The 17,269-nt window shown below is 39.7% G+C and overlaps 1 protein-coding gene across 1 annotated transcript in view; it reads left to right on the top strand.

Annotated features, from left to right (window-relative positions):
• Positions 1 to 15,501, top strand: part of Cdc14a (cell division cycle 14A) — a 153,220-nt gene extending 137,719 nt beyond the window's left edge. Inside the window, exon 16 of the mRNA XM_028757387.1 lies at positions 13,345 to 15,501. Coding sequence (XP_028613220.1) covers positions 13,345 to 13,374 — 30 coding nt within the window. The 3' untranslated portion in view covers positions 13,375 to 15,501. The remainder of the gene's footprint in view (positions 1 to 13,344) is intronic.
• Positions 15,502 to 17,269: the final 1,768 nt, after the last annotated feature.

Genomic DNA, 17,269 nt, shown 5'->3' with positions numbered 1-17,269 from the left:
TTTGCTCATATTCATACCCTGAACATCCTTCTTTGTACCCCCTCCTCTCTCCTCCCTCCTCCTCCCTCCCTCTTCTTCCCTCCCTCTTCCCTCATCCCTTCCATCTTTCAAGTAGTCCCTCTGCTCTTATGGTGTATGTGTTGTGTGTGTATATATATTGTGTGTGTGTTGTTATATGTGTTGTGTGTGTGTTATGTCTGTTGTGTGTATGTGTATTGTATGTGTGTGAGTAGAAAACATGGTGTATCCTTTCCCTGCTTTACCTTCTCCTGTCCTTTCCTCCTCCTTCCCAGCAATTCTTTCCTTCCTTCTAAATAATTTCCTTTTCTATATCCGTGTCACATATGTACATATTAAAATTTAGATTCTGCATATGAGGCAAAAGGTGACCTTCGTCTTCATGAATCTAGCTTAATTTGCTTAACATACTCTCCAGTTCCATCCATGTTCCTGAAAACGGCTTATTCTTTGTCTAAATAAAACTACATTGTGTATATATACTACGTTTTCTTTATCTACTCACTGGTTGGTGGGTGCCATGCCTGGTTCCGTGTCTTTACTGCTGTGAGTGATTTTGTAGTAAACATGAGTGTGCAAGCATCTCAGTGCAGCCGCGACATCCTGTCCTAGGAGTGGCGTAGCTGTGTCATGTGGCAGTTCCGCCAGTATCCATGGTGACTGCACTAATTTCTGGTGACTGCACTAATTTGTGTTCCCATTGTCCTAGTTTGCTTTCTGTTGCTGTGATGAACACCATGGCCAGAAGCAACCTGGGGAGGGGAGGGTTTGTTTCAGGTCGAACTTTCTTATCATATTCTCTCACAGAGGAATTTCAGTGTAGGACCTCAAGTAGGGAGAGAACCTGGAGGCAGGAGCTGATGCAGAGGCCTTGGAGGGGTGCTTCTTACTAGCTTGCTCCTCATGGCTTGCTCAGCCTGTTTGCTTATAGAATCCAGGACCACCAGCCCATGGGTACCACCATTTAGTGATCTGAGCCCTCCCACTTAGATCATCATCTGAAGTCGGTGTCAGATTGACATCTAACGAGCCAGCTCACCCACCATCAACATAGAAGAGTGTGCCCTCTGGCCTCACCAACGTTTGTTGGTTTTTGTTTTCTCAATGATAGACATTCTCACAGAGGTGAGATGGACTCTCTCTGTAGTTTGATTGACTTCTGCTAGATGATTAAGGATGTCACGTGTCATGTGTGTTTTGTCATTTGTATTTCTTTTTGAGAAATGTCTGTGTTGTTCATTTTTCTGATGGGATAATTCAGGGTTTTCTGTTTTTTCTTTTTAAATTTATGGATATGAAGCTCTTGTCAGAGGTATAACTGATAAACATTCTCCCCTTTTCTGTAGGTCCTATTGTTTCTGTTTTCAATGCAGAAGCTTTTAAATTTCATGCAATTCCATTTGTCAGTTAGTTTTCTTCCTGGGCTATTGAAGTTTTTTCCCCAGAAAGTTCTTAACCATGCCTATAGAAAGATATGGTTTGATGGAGATACTTCTGGTATCTGTGTGGAAGGGAGCTTTTGGTGGAACATCTGGAAGCAGGGAGAGAGCCATCAGAGTCCTTTCTGCTGTGTTAGGTCCTCAGTGGGTGTCCTTGAATAATGCTCTACAGATTAAATAGATTCTGACTTTAAACGTGCATTATAGTATTGATAGTACTGAATAATCCTATATAATCAACTGTGTTAGCAGTTTCATTCATTTAAAAATGAAATTAAAAGTTATTATTATTGTGTGTGTGCACACGCGTGTGCCATAGATTTGCATGTGGAGGTCAGAGGAGAACTCTAAGGTTAGGTTTCTCATTCCTCCCTTCTCTGGGCTCTAGGATTGGATTCAGGCTGTCATGCTTGTATGGAAACTGTTTTACCTATTGAGCCAACTTTCCTACCCCTATATTAAGTTTTGTAAGTGAAAACTTAATCAACTCAAGAAAAATGGTCCTTAAACAGACACTTTTTTTGTTTTGCAATATATGAGCATGAGATGTTGTAAAATAAAGTGCATTGTTAATCTAAAGAATGTGCATATTCAGTTTCAAGATTTCAAGAAATTGTTCTTTTCAGTTTGGGGATTCCATTACTCCCACTTTGCGGGAGCTGCCTTTCAGAACATGCAGCGGTAGCAGTGGCTGCTGGGCTCCTAAGTGGGTTTGGTCAGCTTTCCTGTAATAGGTGCTTTTGGAAAGGGCTTCGGGTATCACCCAGTGAAATGTTTTTGGTGATTTTCCTGAAGTTGTAACCCCACTCTTCACACCTCTCAGGGGCACTGTCCCGCAGGCCATAAGGTCACCAGTGATGGCACTCAGTGTTTCTAGAATGTTTCCAGTATTCTTGGTTCTGCGGTTTTCCCTTCCCTTTGTTGTGTTGATGTCTTTTATGATCTCAGCTCAGTTTCTTTTACTTTTAATTCATATTTTAGGATTGGCCGATGTTTCCCATAAAGAGCTAGTTAGTCCCTGTTGAATTTATGCGTCGTCATTTACCCCGAGCTGTCTGTCCCTAGACCCTGTGGTCTTTTCCATTGCTTCTGCATCTGTTCTCACCCACTCCTGGCTTCAGGGTGATATTTCTCGAAGCCCTTTGCCCTCTTCATCAATTTCTCCTCTTTAAAGATGTCTGTTATTCTTCAGCTCTTCTCAATAAACTAACTTAGTCAGAGCTTCCCTTTTTTGGCACCTATCCAAGGTGAGTATTTAGTACTTAGTTCTTATTGACATGAGTTTTGCCATTCTATGCACGAGCATCAATATTTAGGTATTGTACATATATATCTAATTATCTTAATTTAAACTTCCTTAAATGGACATTTCATGAACTTCTTGAATTTCAGGCTTTTTAACATGTTGTTCAGGCAGATACAATAATGAATAGTTGAAAAACCTGTTTGGTTTAAAGTCGGAAGTCAAACTGAAAGGACTTTTTCACATTTTCTTAGCCACCATTACTACTGCTCCTCCTCCTCATCCATCCCCCCACTCCTCTTCCTCCTCTTTCCCCCTCTCCTCCCTCCTCCTTTTCTTCTGTTACCTCCCAAGCCCCCACCAACACAGGGTCTTACCTTTGCAGCCAAGCCTAACCTCAAACTGTGGATTTTCTGCTTTAGCCTCCCAAGTTGGGTGGCCCACACTTGCCATCATGCCTGGCGTGTCTTGACACTCTTATACCATGTTGAGTTTGACTAGAACACAGCTTTCGGCTCCCATGGCTAGTGCCCGTTCTTCCACTGAACTGAGTTGGGCCACCCTTTGTTGGGAAGTCTCTGGATGAACAATCTGAGCAGCCAGTGTATCATTATGTTCTTCTGTGTTCTACCATCAGGCAGAATATAGGTATCTTCTAGAAGTAACTGGGGCTTAAAGTAGGGCTTGGAATGATATAAAATTATTGATTCTATCCTTGTACAAAACTAGTTTGGTGAGAAGCTCCTGAGTAATTGGTAAATATATTAAAGCACATTTCATTGTTAATTTGGAACATCGTTAGTGATGGCAATAATGAGCAATTTATTGGTTGATTCGGTGGCCATCTGCTCCCAATAAAGTACTCCTACCTTTCAGTAGTGTGTAATGGATTTTCCTGATTTCAGCTAGATGCCCACACTCTGTTTTGAAAATAGTGACCCCCTCCTCACTTTAAATAGGATGGTTTTTTGAATCGTCATTGAATTGATGTCATTGAATCGTTGTGAACACTTTACTAACATAATAAATGACAAACTAAACGTGAACTGTATTAAATATTTTAGATTCATGATTGCTTAATTGAATGTTAGAGCATTTAATAGTGAAGATGATTCTACATTTCTAGCATTTGGTGTTTCTGAATTGCTGTGATTCGTTTTTTTTCACCTTTCCTCTTTGTTCTGATCTTGCTTTGGATTTGATGCTGATTCTCTCAGCTGAGAGGTACCAAGAGGCTAGTAACAGCAAGGACAGAAACTCAGTGTGAGCATTAAATCTTCAGCATTCCACCCTGAGACCCTGCTGCTCTTGTGTTCCAGCCCCAGGGATCTGGGCTTGGGGAAGTGTCCCATTGTTTCAAGGTCAGCAAGGTGCAGATGATGTTTTTACATTTGCATGCAGCTACTTGTGCAGTGTTTGCAGATGTACCTAGCTGTAATTTAAGTCTCCAATGTTAAACAGTGGTTTACATTAACTTTCTGGGTAAAGCCTGACAGCTATTTTTATCTCTCCTCTTGAAAGCACCTTTCAAATACAAAATTTGCAGCAAGTGGCAAGTTTGCTACAAAAAAAATATGACATTGAGGTGGTTTATAGTCTGTTAATTGCCTTATTATTAAACTTAAATGTACTTACTCATTTCTTCATTGCCTTTCTTTTTCTCCCTTCTGGTATAGAGAAATGTTCTAGAACCTGACTGGTGCTAGACAAGTGCTCTGTCACTGAGTTAGTTATATCTTCAGTCCCTTTCACTTTATATCTTTGAGAGCAAGTCTCACTAAGTTGCCCAGGCTGGTCTGAGCTTGTTCTGTGGCCCAGTCAGCCCTTCCTTGAACTTGGGGCCCTCTATAGTAGCAGGGCTTACAGGTCTGAGCCACCAGACCTGGGCGAACCCCTTTTCTTACATAATAATAACAGTACCATTAGGTCAACCAAAGGAGTATGACTTTAATGCTGCATTTATTTTTATTTTATTCATATTTTAGGAGCAAGGAATGAAAGAAAGTTAATATCTTCTATATGTATATAAAGCTCAACAATTTAAAAATGTTGTATCTGATGTATAAATCCTTACTACAGGGCTCAGTGTTGTTCCCTTGAAGCAAAGCCAGACAGAGATACATGTAGTTTTCTACAAGACCGATAGTTCCATACAGGCATCTCCTGGCTCAGCTAATCTTTGGCCTTCATCCCTGGTCTTTCTATCATTATGTTCCCACTGCCATCTTCCACTTAAAATACTCACTTCCCAATATAAGACTGTTTTGAAGGCTTGTACTGTGAGATGATTTTTCTTTTACTTTAAAATTCATCGGTTTCTGTAATACATCTAGGCTTAGACTCCTGGACATCATTGCTGTTTGGTCTCCTGGTATCCTGATGGCTTTTGCGATTATGGAGAATTCTCAGCTATTAATTTTTTAGATACTTCTTTCCTGCCTTCCTCTTACTTTCCCCCTAAACTCTGGAGAGAAACAGGTAAAACCTCCCATCCAGTGTGAAGGTACCTGCTAAAAGTCCCTAGCACAGAAGGGAAGTGAACTCAGCGTATTTATGCTGATGCCTGTTGATGTATCTTCAGTATTTCTCACCTTCTATTTTAGTTCTGAACTCTAACTAATGAGGTGATTGAGATCCTTCTCTGTTTTCCAGGTATTAAGTGTCTTTATGGTATGTGCTTTCTAGGGTATCCCTATCTATGGTGTCTGGTGCAATAATTTCAATGACTTCATCTTTCCTATCTAGCACCTCTGATCTCTTTGTTGTTATAGCCATCTGTTTGAATCTGGGCCTGCCAGTTTGGGTGGCATGGTTTCTCATTTTCTCTATGACTTGTTCCTTGAGGGTTTCAGATGCTCCGACTCTCCCAGGCTTTGCATTTCCTCTCAGGAGACTTTGCCTTAGATGAGACCTTGTCTGCTCTCTCTGCCACTCAGCATTCTAGTTGTCAGGTTCACTCTGGACATGAGGATGTGTGTGTGTGTGTGTGTGCACGAATCTGTGTGTAGGCCAGAGGCTGATGTTTGATGTCTTCCTCATCCTCCACCTTCTCTTCTGAGGCAGAGCTTCTCACTGAGACCCTCTCTGATTTGACAAGACTGACTGGTCTGTAAGCTCCAGAGATCTTCCTATCTCTGCCTCCCCAGTGCTTAGGTTACACTGTACCCAGCTTAAGTGTGGGTGCTGGGGGATCTGTGTTCAGATCCTGATGTTTGACAGACACATTGCTCATTGAGCTATCTTCCCAGTCCCAGACGGGAGGTTTTTATTTGCTTGCCTGCTTTGTTTCTCCTTTATAATTATTTTCTTTTCTGAAGTTTGGTTCATTTAATTTATGTAAGGATTATGCATATTTATGGTGTCCAGTTTGACGTTTTGATATACAGTAGTGAAACTGGGGGTGACTAACATATCTGTCGCCTTGAATAATTTATCCTTTCTGTGAGTTCTGCTGATTCTTGGGGTCTTTCAGTTTAGAAACAGGTCTGAATGACTCCAGGCTCCTGGCTTGGTGACATGGGCCCAGGTTTGCTTCTCAGGCATGGATGTGCCTATATAAATGAGCCCTGCTCTGAGTGGCCATGGCTTCTGCAGCCCCCTTTCACAGCTGGGAGAGCCTGAGCTAGTCTTGGCATTAAGCCTGGAGTCCTTGTGTGTCCTTTTGGCCTGTATGTCCTTGAGAACAGAACAGCTGGCCACCTCCGCTTGTCTCCAACTCTGTAGTCAGTGGTCTACCACTGAGGCTTGGTTTGTTTCCAGGTCACAAAGATGTTGATCTTGCTTTGAGTCCTGCCATGGTTTTGCTTTCTTCCTTAAATTTTTACAAATATTTAATATTTGTCCACGATGGAGGTCATTTGGAGCATAGCTTGCTGGTGCATCTTGATGTTAGGTCTGCAGCTCCCTATTTTAGGGGCCGTTTGGAATCTATCCAATCAACGTTTAAAGCTCATTGCCCTCCGCTTGTGAGCATCAGTCTTCCGATCCTGTCAGGCAGTTCCTCGCGTCCTTGAACTCCTCCTGCTCCACCCATCTGCCACTGTGCTCTATTCCCAGCCTACTCAACCCTCCTCCTTTCCTCTGCCTCCCAAACCCTCCTGAGCAGCTTCTCATGGCCACACTCGACTATAGCAGTCACGGCCCTTTCAGAACCCTGCTTTGCTCGTTCGGCCTACATCACTCCTCTCCTGCATGATCTCCTATCTCGTGGATGTTGGGCCTCTGTGTCCCTACAGATTTGCTTGGTAAACCTGAGGTGAGGCAGACATATCAGGCAGAAAACATGACATCTAACTTTTGGAAATCTCATACTGTCTAGTTTTTGGATAGGTTTACCCATACTTATTGTAGGCTTATTTACTATATATTTTTTTTATAGTTTTAAATACCGATAAGGTCATTTCTTTCTTTCCTTCATAATTTTGAAATTCTCTCTTACTCCCCATTCCCCAGAATCTCTTCCTATGTACAAGACTTATTTCTATTGCAGTCTCTCTCATATACAGAAGGCATCCCTGTGGGATGTGCATCTTTGCACAGATAACACATTACTTAGGAAGTTTTGGGTCTGCCACAGCTGCCTCCAGGTCTCATCGTGGTCTTTGTGACCCTCTATACTTCCTCCCCGTCACTGGCATCTCTTGGGTTTAATTTCTCATATACCGTTGTCCGTATTAGTTTCTGGGACAGAGTTGATGGAGTCATATCCCTTTGCCATGGTTCAGGGGTTCTGCTGTCTACAGGGCCAACTCCTGATCTCCTGGCTTGCCATTCAAGGCCCTTCTCTATCATCCCTGTGCCCTGTTGTTTGCCTCCCATCCAGCAACTGTACTTGGTATCTTGGCATTTGGTACCCATGCCCTGCTTGAGCCTGAAGCTGAGCACATGACATTTTCTCTGTGGTTTTTTCTTTCCTCTGCTTGATTTTATATCTCCAGGCCTGCTGAAACAGGTTCTTTGGATGACACATCTGTGACCGATCCAGGTGGAAAGCCTTTTGCTCTTTGAGTCACACAATAGTTCACACACCTATCACTCATACAGTCAGGTAGCCAAGAGTTTTCTTTCTTCTGTGGGCTTTTAAGTTATGCAGAGCATCTTTGTTTCCCAAAGCTCCACAGAATAAGAAGCACCTAATGAGTAGTGTTGAACTAGAAGTTGGATACTATATCTGTGCTCATGTTAAGCAAATGAGCCTGTGGGCCCATACACTCCTGTTAGCCTTGCTGGTGTGTGAAGAATCAAAAGAAAACCAAGTTTTCAGTTTTAACATTAGTATACAGTAATCTGAAAGTTGTCTAATTTTTTTTTTAAGGAATATAGCTTTAACTATAATAGAAAATAAATTTAAAACAAGCTGGCACCAATATAATTTTGGTGTTCAGATGAACTGAAAACACTCAAGTAATGGTTGACTGAGTCAAGGAGGGTGTCAACAATCTGTCATCTAACAATTGAACTCTTTGTGATTGCTGAAAAGCCTATATTAAATTCCCCCAGGAAAAAAAAGAGTCTATTAAAAGCCATGTAGGAAGGTAAAAGAATATTTTACATCATGTTTTAATTAACCAGAATTGTCTTTTTCCATCTTGGGGCACTTGGAATACATAGAGGATACAAGGAGACCGTACATACCCTTTTCAAAGCCAATTTTATCACAGCGCTACAGGCTTTTTGTGTTGATCATAAAGCCATCTCCAGTGGATGTTCATCTGCCGCCCCTGGAAAGTTTGCATTCTGTCACAAGGAGTGAATTCTTTAAAGTGTTGAGAAGCCTCATTTGTTGGACTATGTATCAGTGTGCACATTTTGTGTGTTAATTCTTAGGCAGTGCAGAAAGCCTCAAGCTATTATAGAGACATGAAAGGGATATAAGGGGGAACATAAAGAGAGTCCTAGATTAAAATTCTCCCAGTGTTCACTTCTTCTTCAATACTTTGGATGCAAGGGTATAAATAAAACCCTACATTATCAAACACATGGTTTTCTTAATTACCTAAAACGTTAAAATAAACTAGTTTTTCTTTGGTGCATTTTGCCTCTATAGTCAGAATTCACACTGGGAATAACAAGCAGACCATGTGTTTCTTTCTTAAGAGACTTGAGGAAATAAATATAATAGAAATCCAGTGTAGCAAAGACCGAGTAGTTGCAGAAAGGGCTCTGGTTTCCCAGCGTGCTATCCTGAAAGCTTTTATACAAATTAATTGAACAGAAGCTACCTCTTTACTGTTTTGCTGTCAGGATATTAATCTGTCATCCTCTCTTATTTGTTATTTTTGACAAGCAGTTTATGGTTGTATTTACTAAACGTCTGTACTGTATGTATATCTGTAATTACGAGACATTTCCCTGCCACAATTAAGTAGCTGGGCTGTTTAAGAAAGAAACACCTCCAGAAGAACTAAAGTTTTAAAGTTACGACGTACATCTGCCAAAACAGATTAGCAGCGAGTTTCTGGAACAGAACAACAGTCTTGATCTTCTTACCTAACAGTTTGTTTTATGCCAAACCATCCTGGTTTCAGAGAATGTGGCTTCACGATGGAAGTTTGTATTTTGACATAAAACATTTGTGTCAGGCAAGTAATTTCACCCTTGCTTCCCTGGTCAAGTATTTCTGCATTCTTTTATGGTACCTATGCTATGATAATGCCATATACTCCTGAGAAACTTGATCTATTCTGAGAGCTCCGTGGAACTTACTGGTCAAGTGAGCTTGAGATTAAATATTTTGGTTATGTGACCACTTGTGAATATAAAGTAACTTCTACACCTCAGGTCTCACGACGTCTCCATTGTCTCTGCCATTATCTTTATTTATTTCTCTTAGAGACATTGGCATTAACACATGGGGACATTAAAAAAAAACCACACTGTCCAAGCAGAATTTAAATTCTAAGTGTAGATTTTGTTGTTGTTGTTTTTGAGACAGGGTCTCTGTGTGCAGTCCTGGCTGGTCTGGAACTCATTGTGTAGACCAGGATGACCTCTCATTCATAGAGATTCTCCTGCCTCTGCCTCCCCAGTGCTGAGGTTAAAGGCATGAGATACCATGTCCGGCCATGGAGGTGTTCTTATAATAAACCTTTTTTAAAAAATGATTCTGATGAAAAATAATTTAAAATGTATTATCTCCCTTAATGTAATACATATAGTGTTTTGTAAGTTATATAGTTTTGTTCTCATCAGGGTGAAAGAGCCTGTTAAATGGAAATTCACGTAGTGATTACAGGACAAATGCTTGAAGTTCCCTTGAGGAACTAGGCAAATGGCCCATGTTTGTGCCTTGGAGCTAGGCTCCCAGGCTTCAGACTCCGTCATTTCCTAGTTGAGTAATCTGGGCCAGATAACTGCTATGTGCCACACTCTCCTCATCCATGAAACGGTGGCGTCAAAGATTTAATGAATAATTATACTAAAGGTGTCTAAACGGTGCCTGACATATAGAAAGCACCCAGTAAATATATCAGAACCGATGAACTCCAAGTATTTTATCTAATTTAGTAAGAACCCCACATAGTTTTACTTTTATCTGGTTTAATAAAATGAATAGTAATAATAATACTGTTTTTTAAGTTCAAAGTATATTATTGTAAAAAACAAAAATTTAGTGACTGGTTACTGTCTTTGCTACAACATTAGTACAGGTTGAGCACCCTTCATCTCAAATGAATTTGAATTTTATTGACAGATATATGATGAAGTCTCTTGGGGATAGGGTCTGTATATAATAACATTATGCATTTTTGTTGTCTGTCTGTCTGTCTGTCTGTCTGTCTGGTTTTGTGCCTGTATGTTGATTGTCCCTATCATATAAAGTCACTGTGGGACTTTTGGCTTATAAATAGTCAGTTGTAGATTGTGAAGCTTTCTGGATGGAGTTCAGACTGTACTTCTGTGACATATACAGTTGGAAAACATTCTGTACAGTTGATAGTCCTACTGGTGTCTGTGCAAGAGGCCTGAAGCCACGCTTTGTTTTGATGTGCATTTGGTTGAACAAGCAGCTAAGGAGGCTTAGGTATCCATCATTTGTACTGAGAATCCACATGCAATGTACTGATGCTTTTCTTTAAGGTCTTAGTGGCTGAGCCCTGGTGGCCCAGAGTGCCCCTGGACCTAGCCTCATAATGCAGGCACAAGATGCTTTGGAATCTATTGTTTCTGTCATCATGCACTGTTCTGAGTAGGCAGTGTTAGTTGTGACGTCTCGAAGTCAGCAGATGTCATAGATGATGGTGTTTCTCTTTCCCTTTGGTCCTTTTCATTAAAAGGCTTTATTTTTAGATTGAGAATAAAAAGGAAGTTAATATTTTACAAAATACTGAAGTCGCAATAATTTTCTAGACCCATGTTTACAGATATTTTATTTTTTACTTTATCTTATTTTAACTTTCCTTGTACCCTATAAAGAAGTCATGAGATATGATTTGTTCCAAGATTCTCACTATTGCATCTTTATCCCACACTGCCTAATTTATCTATAATTGTTTGCCAAACAAATGAATTGGCAGAACAAAGGATCCTGCTCTGGCCAGATTTGTTTGCAAAGATCTGCCGAGCCATTTCATTAATGCAAGAGAGCAAGCTGGGTGCAGAAAACACAAAGCGAGAGGAATCGTGGTGAACTACATTTGGACTGAATCCCGGGATTTGCAGACTTTGCTATGCAAAAGCAAAAGTTTTGGTGGGGAGACCCATGAGTACATGTTCCTGTGAGTAACAGAAGCTGAAGGCATTCTAAACCTGTTCTGCTTTCCAGCTCAGGAACTGCAGGGAGTTAGGAAATGAGAATGTTAAGCACACGCATAGATTTACAGGATACAATGGTGTCTGTGTAAGAATCCTTGAAGAGAGTTTCAGTCAACTTGGCTGCTGTTTGCCACATCCTGCACTGCCTGGGAACTGATGAAGCCCCGAGGCTCTAAGGGCTGCTTGCAAACACAACTTTGTTGTTGCAAATTTACAAGCTGTTTAAGGAATTTCTGATTTCTGTTAGAACAGGTGCAAACTTTTCTAATCAGAACAAAAACACAGGTTGAACATTCTGGAATGCACATCGTCTGTAACGCACAGGTGTGATGATGTCCTTGCTGACAGGGAGACACTTCACTGGCTGTGTCTGTGACTCGTTTTCAGACTTCAGGAGAAACTGGGGGGAAAACAGCCAGGGCAATAAACACTGATATAGCAACTGCTGTCCTATGAGCTGAGGATTTGATAGCATTAGCCCACCCCACAGGGCATTCCCTTTGTGAAATCACTATTTATATTATATTGTATTATATTATTATATTAATTCTTATCATCTTCCTCCTCTTTCAAAGCTTTACTATAAACCACATCCCCAAATAAGAAAGTTAACTTGAGAAAACTCTTCTCCTTTCTCAAAGTGTTCTTGACATCCAACCTCATTTAGCCCAGAGACTCACCTCTCTTTCTCCAGTCCTTTGTTAATCATACACAATGTTAATTTTACACTGTGAACATTGCTATCTAAGTAAACTGCTAAGTTGGGTTAAAATACTTAAATGGCTATTGATAGGGCATACAGTTTCCTGGGACTTTGAAGCTGAACAGATAGTTTTATGTTTTCAAAAGTACTTTGGAAAGCGTGTGTGTGTGTGTGTGTGTGTGTGTGTGTGTGTGTGTGGTGTGCATGTGTGTGTTTGTGTGTGACTAATAGCTATATCACCACCAAAATGGACCAGTTTGGAAATTAGTAAGATCTATAAATAAAATACATCCTGTTAGCAAGATACTGTGGGTTGGTTTGAAAAGTATTGAGAAAAGAAAATAGAGAAGCAAGAAGTCTTTGTTGCTCTAGGAACCGTGCAGAGGATTGCGAAGGCTTAGAACTGGTCTGTATCCTTCTGTGCAACTGTTACGTGCTAGTCAGGAAGAACTTTTACTCTTTCCCTGGTTTGGGTCTGCTGTCCCGGCATTCTTCTGCATGCCTCTCTTGCTCCTCTTCTGTCATCATGTCCAGCTCAATGTGGAAGGCTCTGTGTTGTTCCTTCATGCCTACCTGCTCTTACGTTGTTGTGAGACTTTTGTGCTCTCTACATTACCGTTGGGTCCTTGGATCAGATTCCAAAGCTAGTTAGTTGTACCTTGTGTTCCCTTAGAGGAAAGGATTTATGAGGTATTTACTAACCTCCAGCATCCTTGAGGGCTGTATTTAAGTGGCTGCTAACTCTGTGTGAGAAGCATTAGCATGCTACCTATGTGTATTAATTAGGTAAAAAAAAAAATCCAAAGTTTGTTCTAACAGCTCTCAATTAGTTAGAAGTATCATTTAATGTTTTTCTGTTAATAGTCTTACTATACTAAGGCTCAGGAATCAAATTGATGCTACGTCTTTGTCTTTACTCTCAGTTTAGGACTCAATTGGAATCACGCTTAAACATTATTAAATTTTTTGAAATATAAATTTTTCTAACAATCACTTTACCTAACCAAATGTCTTGCTTTCTTAGTAACAGCTTTCTTTCCCATGTCGTTTGCTTCTTTAGCTCGTTAAGTGCGTCTTTTATATAACACACCTGAACTGCCTTGGGTTGAAGGAGGAGGCTGCATTGATGAAATAGCAGCTTTACATGAGATGGAATTTAACCTCAGTTTATGTCTCTCCCCACACAGTCCCTTCAATCTGAATATGTTCATTACTAAGGCCTTGCCACTCCAGTGAAGACAGTTCCGTTCTTAGACATCTGGATGCGCAATGTGGAAGAAAACAGCTGCTTGCCCAGAGGATGTCTCTGCCTTCTTACCTTAGAGAGTGTTAACACAGTACTGTGGAGAGACTTTAGACCAGATCACTGGCTATTGACTACTATACATGCACCAGAATGATCTTTATGGAGCTGTCCATACTTGTAAAAACAGTTTCAATGTTAAATTTGGTATTTTAAGATGTTATTTTTAATGTATTTCAGTAATGCATTTGTTACTGCATTTACATGTACAGTGTTACATTATATATGTATCATGAACTTTATAAAAGACTATTTTGATAATTTTATAAATATATAAAATTATGTAAAAGCTACACTATATTTTGATTTAGATTTTTCCTGCTGTTTGCTACCAAAAAATATTGTATTTTAAATTTGTTTAGCTTTAGTATGGTTTTGTCTACAATGAATATGTAATTCTTCCTTATTAAATGAAAATGAGGGAGCTCATTTTTAGATGTGATGCGCCTCTATGAATTCAGTAGATCAGGCCATTCTCTGCTGAAGCCTGTCTGAACTAGAGTTCATCCAAACTTATCTCTACCAAGAGTGGGGTTGTTTGATAGGTTCATTTAGGAAAACAATTTGCCCCTTTGTTTTTGTTCTAGAGCCTTTTAAGTAGGAGGCTTTAAAAAAGCAAACTTGAGCATTTTTTAAGATCAGAAATAACGGGCGTTTCTCCTGAAAGCATGATTTTTCTCCCTCTGTGAAATGACAGAACATTCCAATGCTTTTATTTCTTTCCTTCTCTCACGCCGCGTGCTTTAAAAAAAAGAAAATGCCTTAAATCATTTATTTTGCTTATACCTTCTTGTAAATATGCAAAGGAAGGATACAAATTTTAAGACCCACGTGTACGGTCAGAAAGAACACACTCAGTAAATGTACAATAATGTTTTTAAAGACCAAAAAGCACTTCAAAGGTGTTGATAGCTCAGAACATTCTGTTCTTGGTACGAGGTGGTCATTGCCCTGTGGGCATGCACAGTCTGATGTCAGTTTTAAAGCAATGAAGGAGTAAGCCGAAGAAATCGCTGCTAAGTAGATCTGTGCACTAAAGGGGACATTTGAAGGGAAGCACCCACCCGACCCCCGTACAGACTGGATGTACACACAGGTCTGTCTGAAACAGGATGTGAAACTGAAAGGACCCCGCCCTCCTCCCAGGGTACTGCCCAGCCCTTTCATGTGTGATTCTGTATTTAAGTTTCCAGAAGCATCTTGGCTTCTTGTCTATTTGAGATAGAGATTCTTAGATACTGATTCTCTTCCAGGCTGCTTGAGAATGGGGAAGGACTAGTTAAATGGTTTCATACAAAGTGCTTTAGTCCAACTGTTGAGTTATTTATACTGTATTTATCAGGAGGGGGATCTTCAGATTATTGTCTATGCTTCAGGAAGGCACCTTGCTTTTGTTTCTACCCTTCTCAGATGGCATTGGAATGGAGTTTGACTCAGGTTTGTTAACATAAGTTTCCAGAGCTGCAGTACCAAATAATTGCACTCATCTGGTGGAAAGTTGAATTATATGTCTTAATCAAAAACATAAAGAGGAATTAAATTGTTTATCTTTTCCAAAGTTGAAAAAGTAAAATATTTTATTATGAGTCATTATTTTTAAAAGTTGGTTCATTGTATAGAAAGAGAATACTATTTCTTTCAGATTATCATTGTAAAGTAATTGGGGTGACATTTGAGATGTGGGGGAAGAGAACCATATTATCGTTTTTAGTTGTTCTATGAACACTAATGAGTGCAGCTACTAAAATGATTGTAAAGTTGACTACTGTAAAATTTCCATAATTATGTGTGTATATATATGTGTCATATGTGTCTACATGTGTATGTCTTAAGCTTATTTATACACATGTACATACATAAGGCATACCAAGAAGGGGGTGTATATATTATAGAGATTATATAGCACAGAGATTCTCCACTTATAATAAAAATGGTTTGCCATGTATTTTGTTATGAATAGTTTATCTTCCAGAAGATATTTTGTTCTATTTTGAAGTGTAGAAGAATACACTGCTAATAAATAAAAGTTTTATGCAATTGACTCCTGGGCATTCATGATTTGGTTTTGAGTTGATAGTGTACTAAAGTCTCTTTGCAATTTTATTTTTACTCCACTTGGTTGGCTTCCTTTGGCTTCCTCCGGCTCAGAATTCTTCATATTCAGTTCATCTTGTATAGGTCTCCCCATTATTCACAAGGCCACATACTCAGAGCAACTTTGTACTTTGAATTTTATGAACATTGGAGAACATTAGGTTCCTCTTCTCTCTTTTCATAGCTCTGATTTTCCTTTCTGTTAATAAAATTCTGTTACAGACCCAACGCTATGGATCCTGCTGTGCCGTTTGCAACTATGGATGCTGCTGGGTATCGCTCAGTTCCTTTTGAAGAAGAATGATCGTTTTTCTTAAAGGAAAAAAAATTACAGAACTAAATCAGATGAGCTATTATGATAACCCTGTCCAGCTCCTGTCCAGAAAGCACAGGGAAAACCTTTCCTGTGGATAGGAAGGGGGATTATATCTGGAGGTTTTCTCCCCTTTTCCAAGTCCTGGGGATTGAACTCCAGATCTCACTCTAGTCAAACTTTTCCCACTGTACTACAACTCTGGCTTATTTCTATCTAGAGTTGGGAGTGCACAGGTAGCTTGTTCTCACTCAGGGAATGAAAACAACTGAGATCAAAGGTCATCAGGAGATTTTTTTAAAAAAATGAATCCCTGGGCTGGTTTCAAAGAGCAGAGGAACATTTTGTACAGATTGAATTTCTGTGGAATAGGAAGTTAAAATGAATGGAGTTAGCTAACCTCAATGAACTCTTCATCAGCTGGTCATTGCATTTCTGTGGCATCGTTATACTCAGATGCAACACGATTTATCAGTCTTAAAACACATCTGGAAAGACTGATCAGTTATTTATGTTTTTCATCCATGGCTCAAATACAGCAGAAATAGGAATTGACCAACATCAGATCCATGATATATTTTTAAAACTTTTCTGATGTGCATGCTTTCTTTGGTCACATGTTTGGTCATCTGGATGTGAAATGTTTCTGAGTCGGCTGGTGTGCCAGTCCAGCAGTACTCTCTGGTCTTTTATGTGTGGAATGACAGCCAGTTCTGACAGAGTTTAGGGCAAGGGCCTTGTCGTTCTCTACCCAATTCATAGGAAAGCAAAAATTCAGTCACTGTGTGTTTTTTCAGAAGATTAAATAGTAATTACGATTACAGAGTACACGATCTCATAAGATTTAACTACTTTATTTACAAAGGGATTCAATATAGAGGGTGGGAACCACGACATACAAAGGAAAGTGGAAAATAATGTATTAAGTTATTTTGAACCAAATTGAAATGTTAATATATTCCCACCTGGTTCCTCCTCTATGGATTGAATTATGATAATCAGGTCAAGAAGGAGAAAAATAGCTTTTCTAGAGAGTTTAAAACTTCTTTCAGCAAGTAGAAAGCAGAATGACATTTAATGCAAAATATGTATCTTGGGGAAGCAATTGGTCTCAATGGACATTTTCACATGCATGCACACACGTATCACTGATATCAAGGTGAGGGATGTCACCACTTGTTACTTATCTGTGAGTTTTAAGCAAGTTGACCAAAACATGTTTGAGCAGTTACACTGCAAGGGAAGACTGAGGCCTGTTAATAACTGTAAAAATGGCTACAAATACCAAAACAAGTTAAAACCCAAGAATGACTGCAGCCTCAAGCATTTATGCTAAACCTTCCAGAACTGGGGAGTGTGGAGATTATCCATCAATTATGTCTTCTTTATATTATGACTCCTC

Source organism: Grammomys surdaster, unplaced genomic scaffold (genome assembly GCF_004785775.1).
Source record: "Grammomys surdaster isolate TR1022 unplaced genomic scaffold, NIH_TR_1.0 126158, whole genome shotgun sequence".
NCBI classification, from domain to species: domain Eukaryota; kingdom Metazoa; phylum Chordata; class Mammalia; order Rodentia; family Muridae; genus Grammomys; species Grammomys surdaster.
Note: the sequence above shows the minus strand (reverse complement) of the source record. Positions and strands in the feature narration are given on the sequence as shown.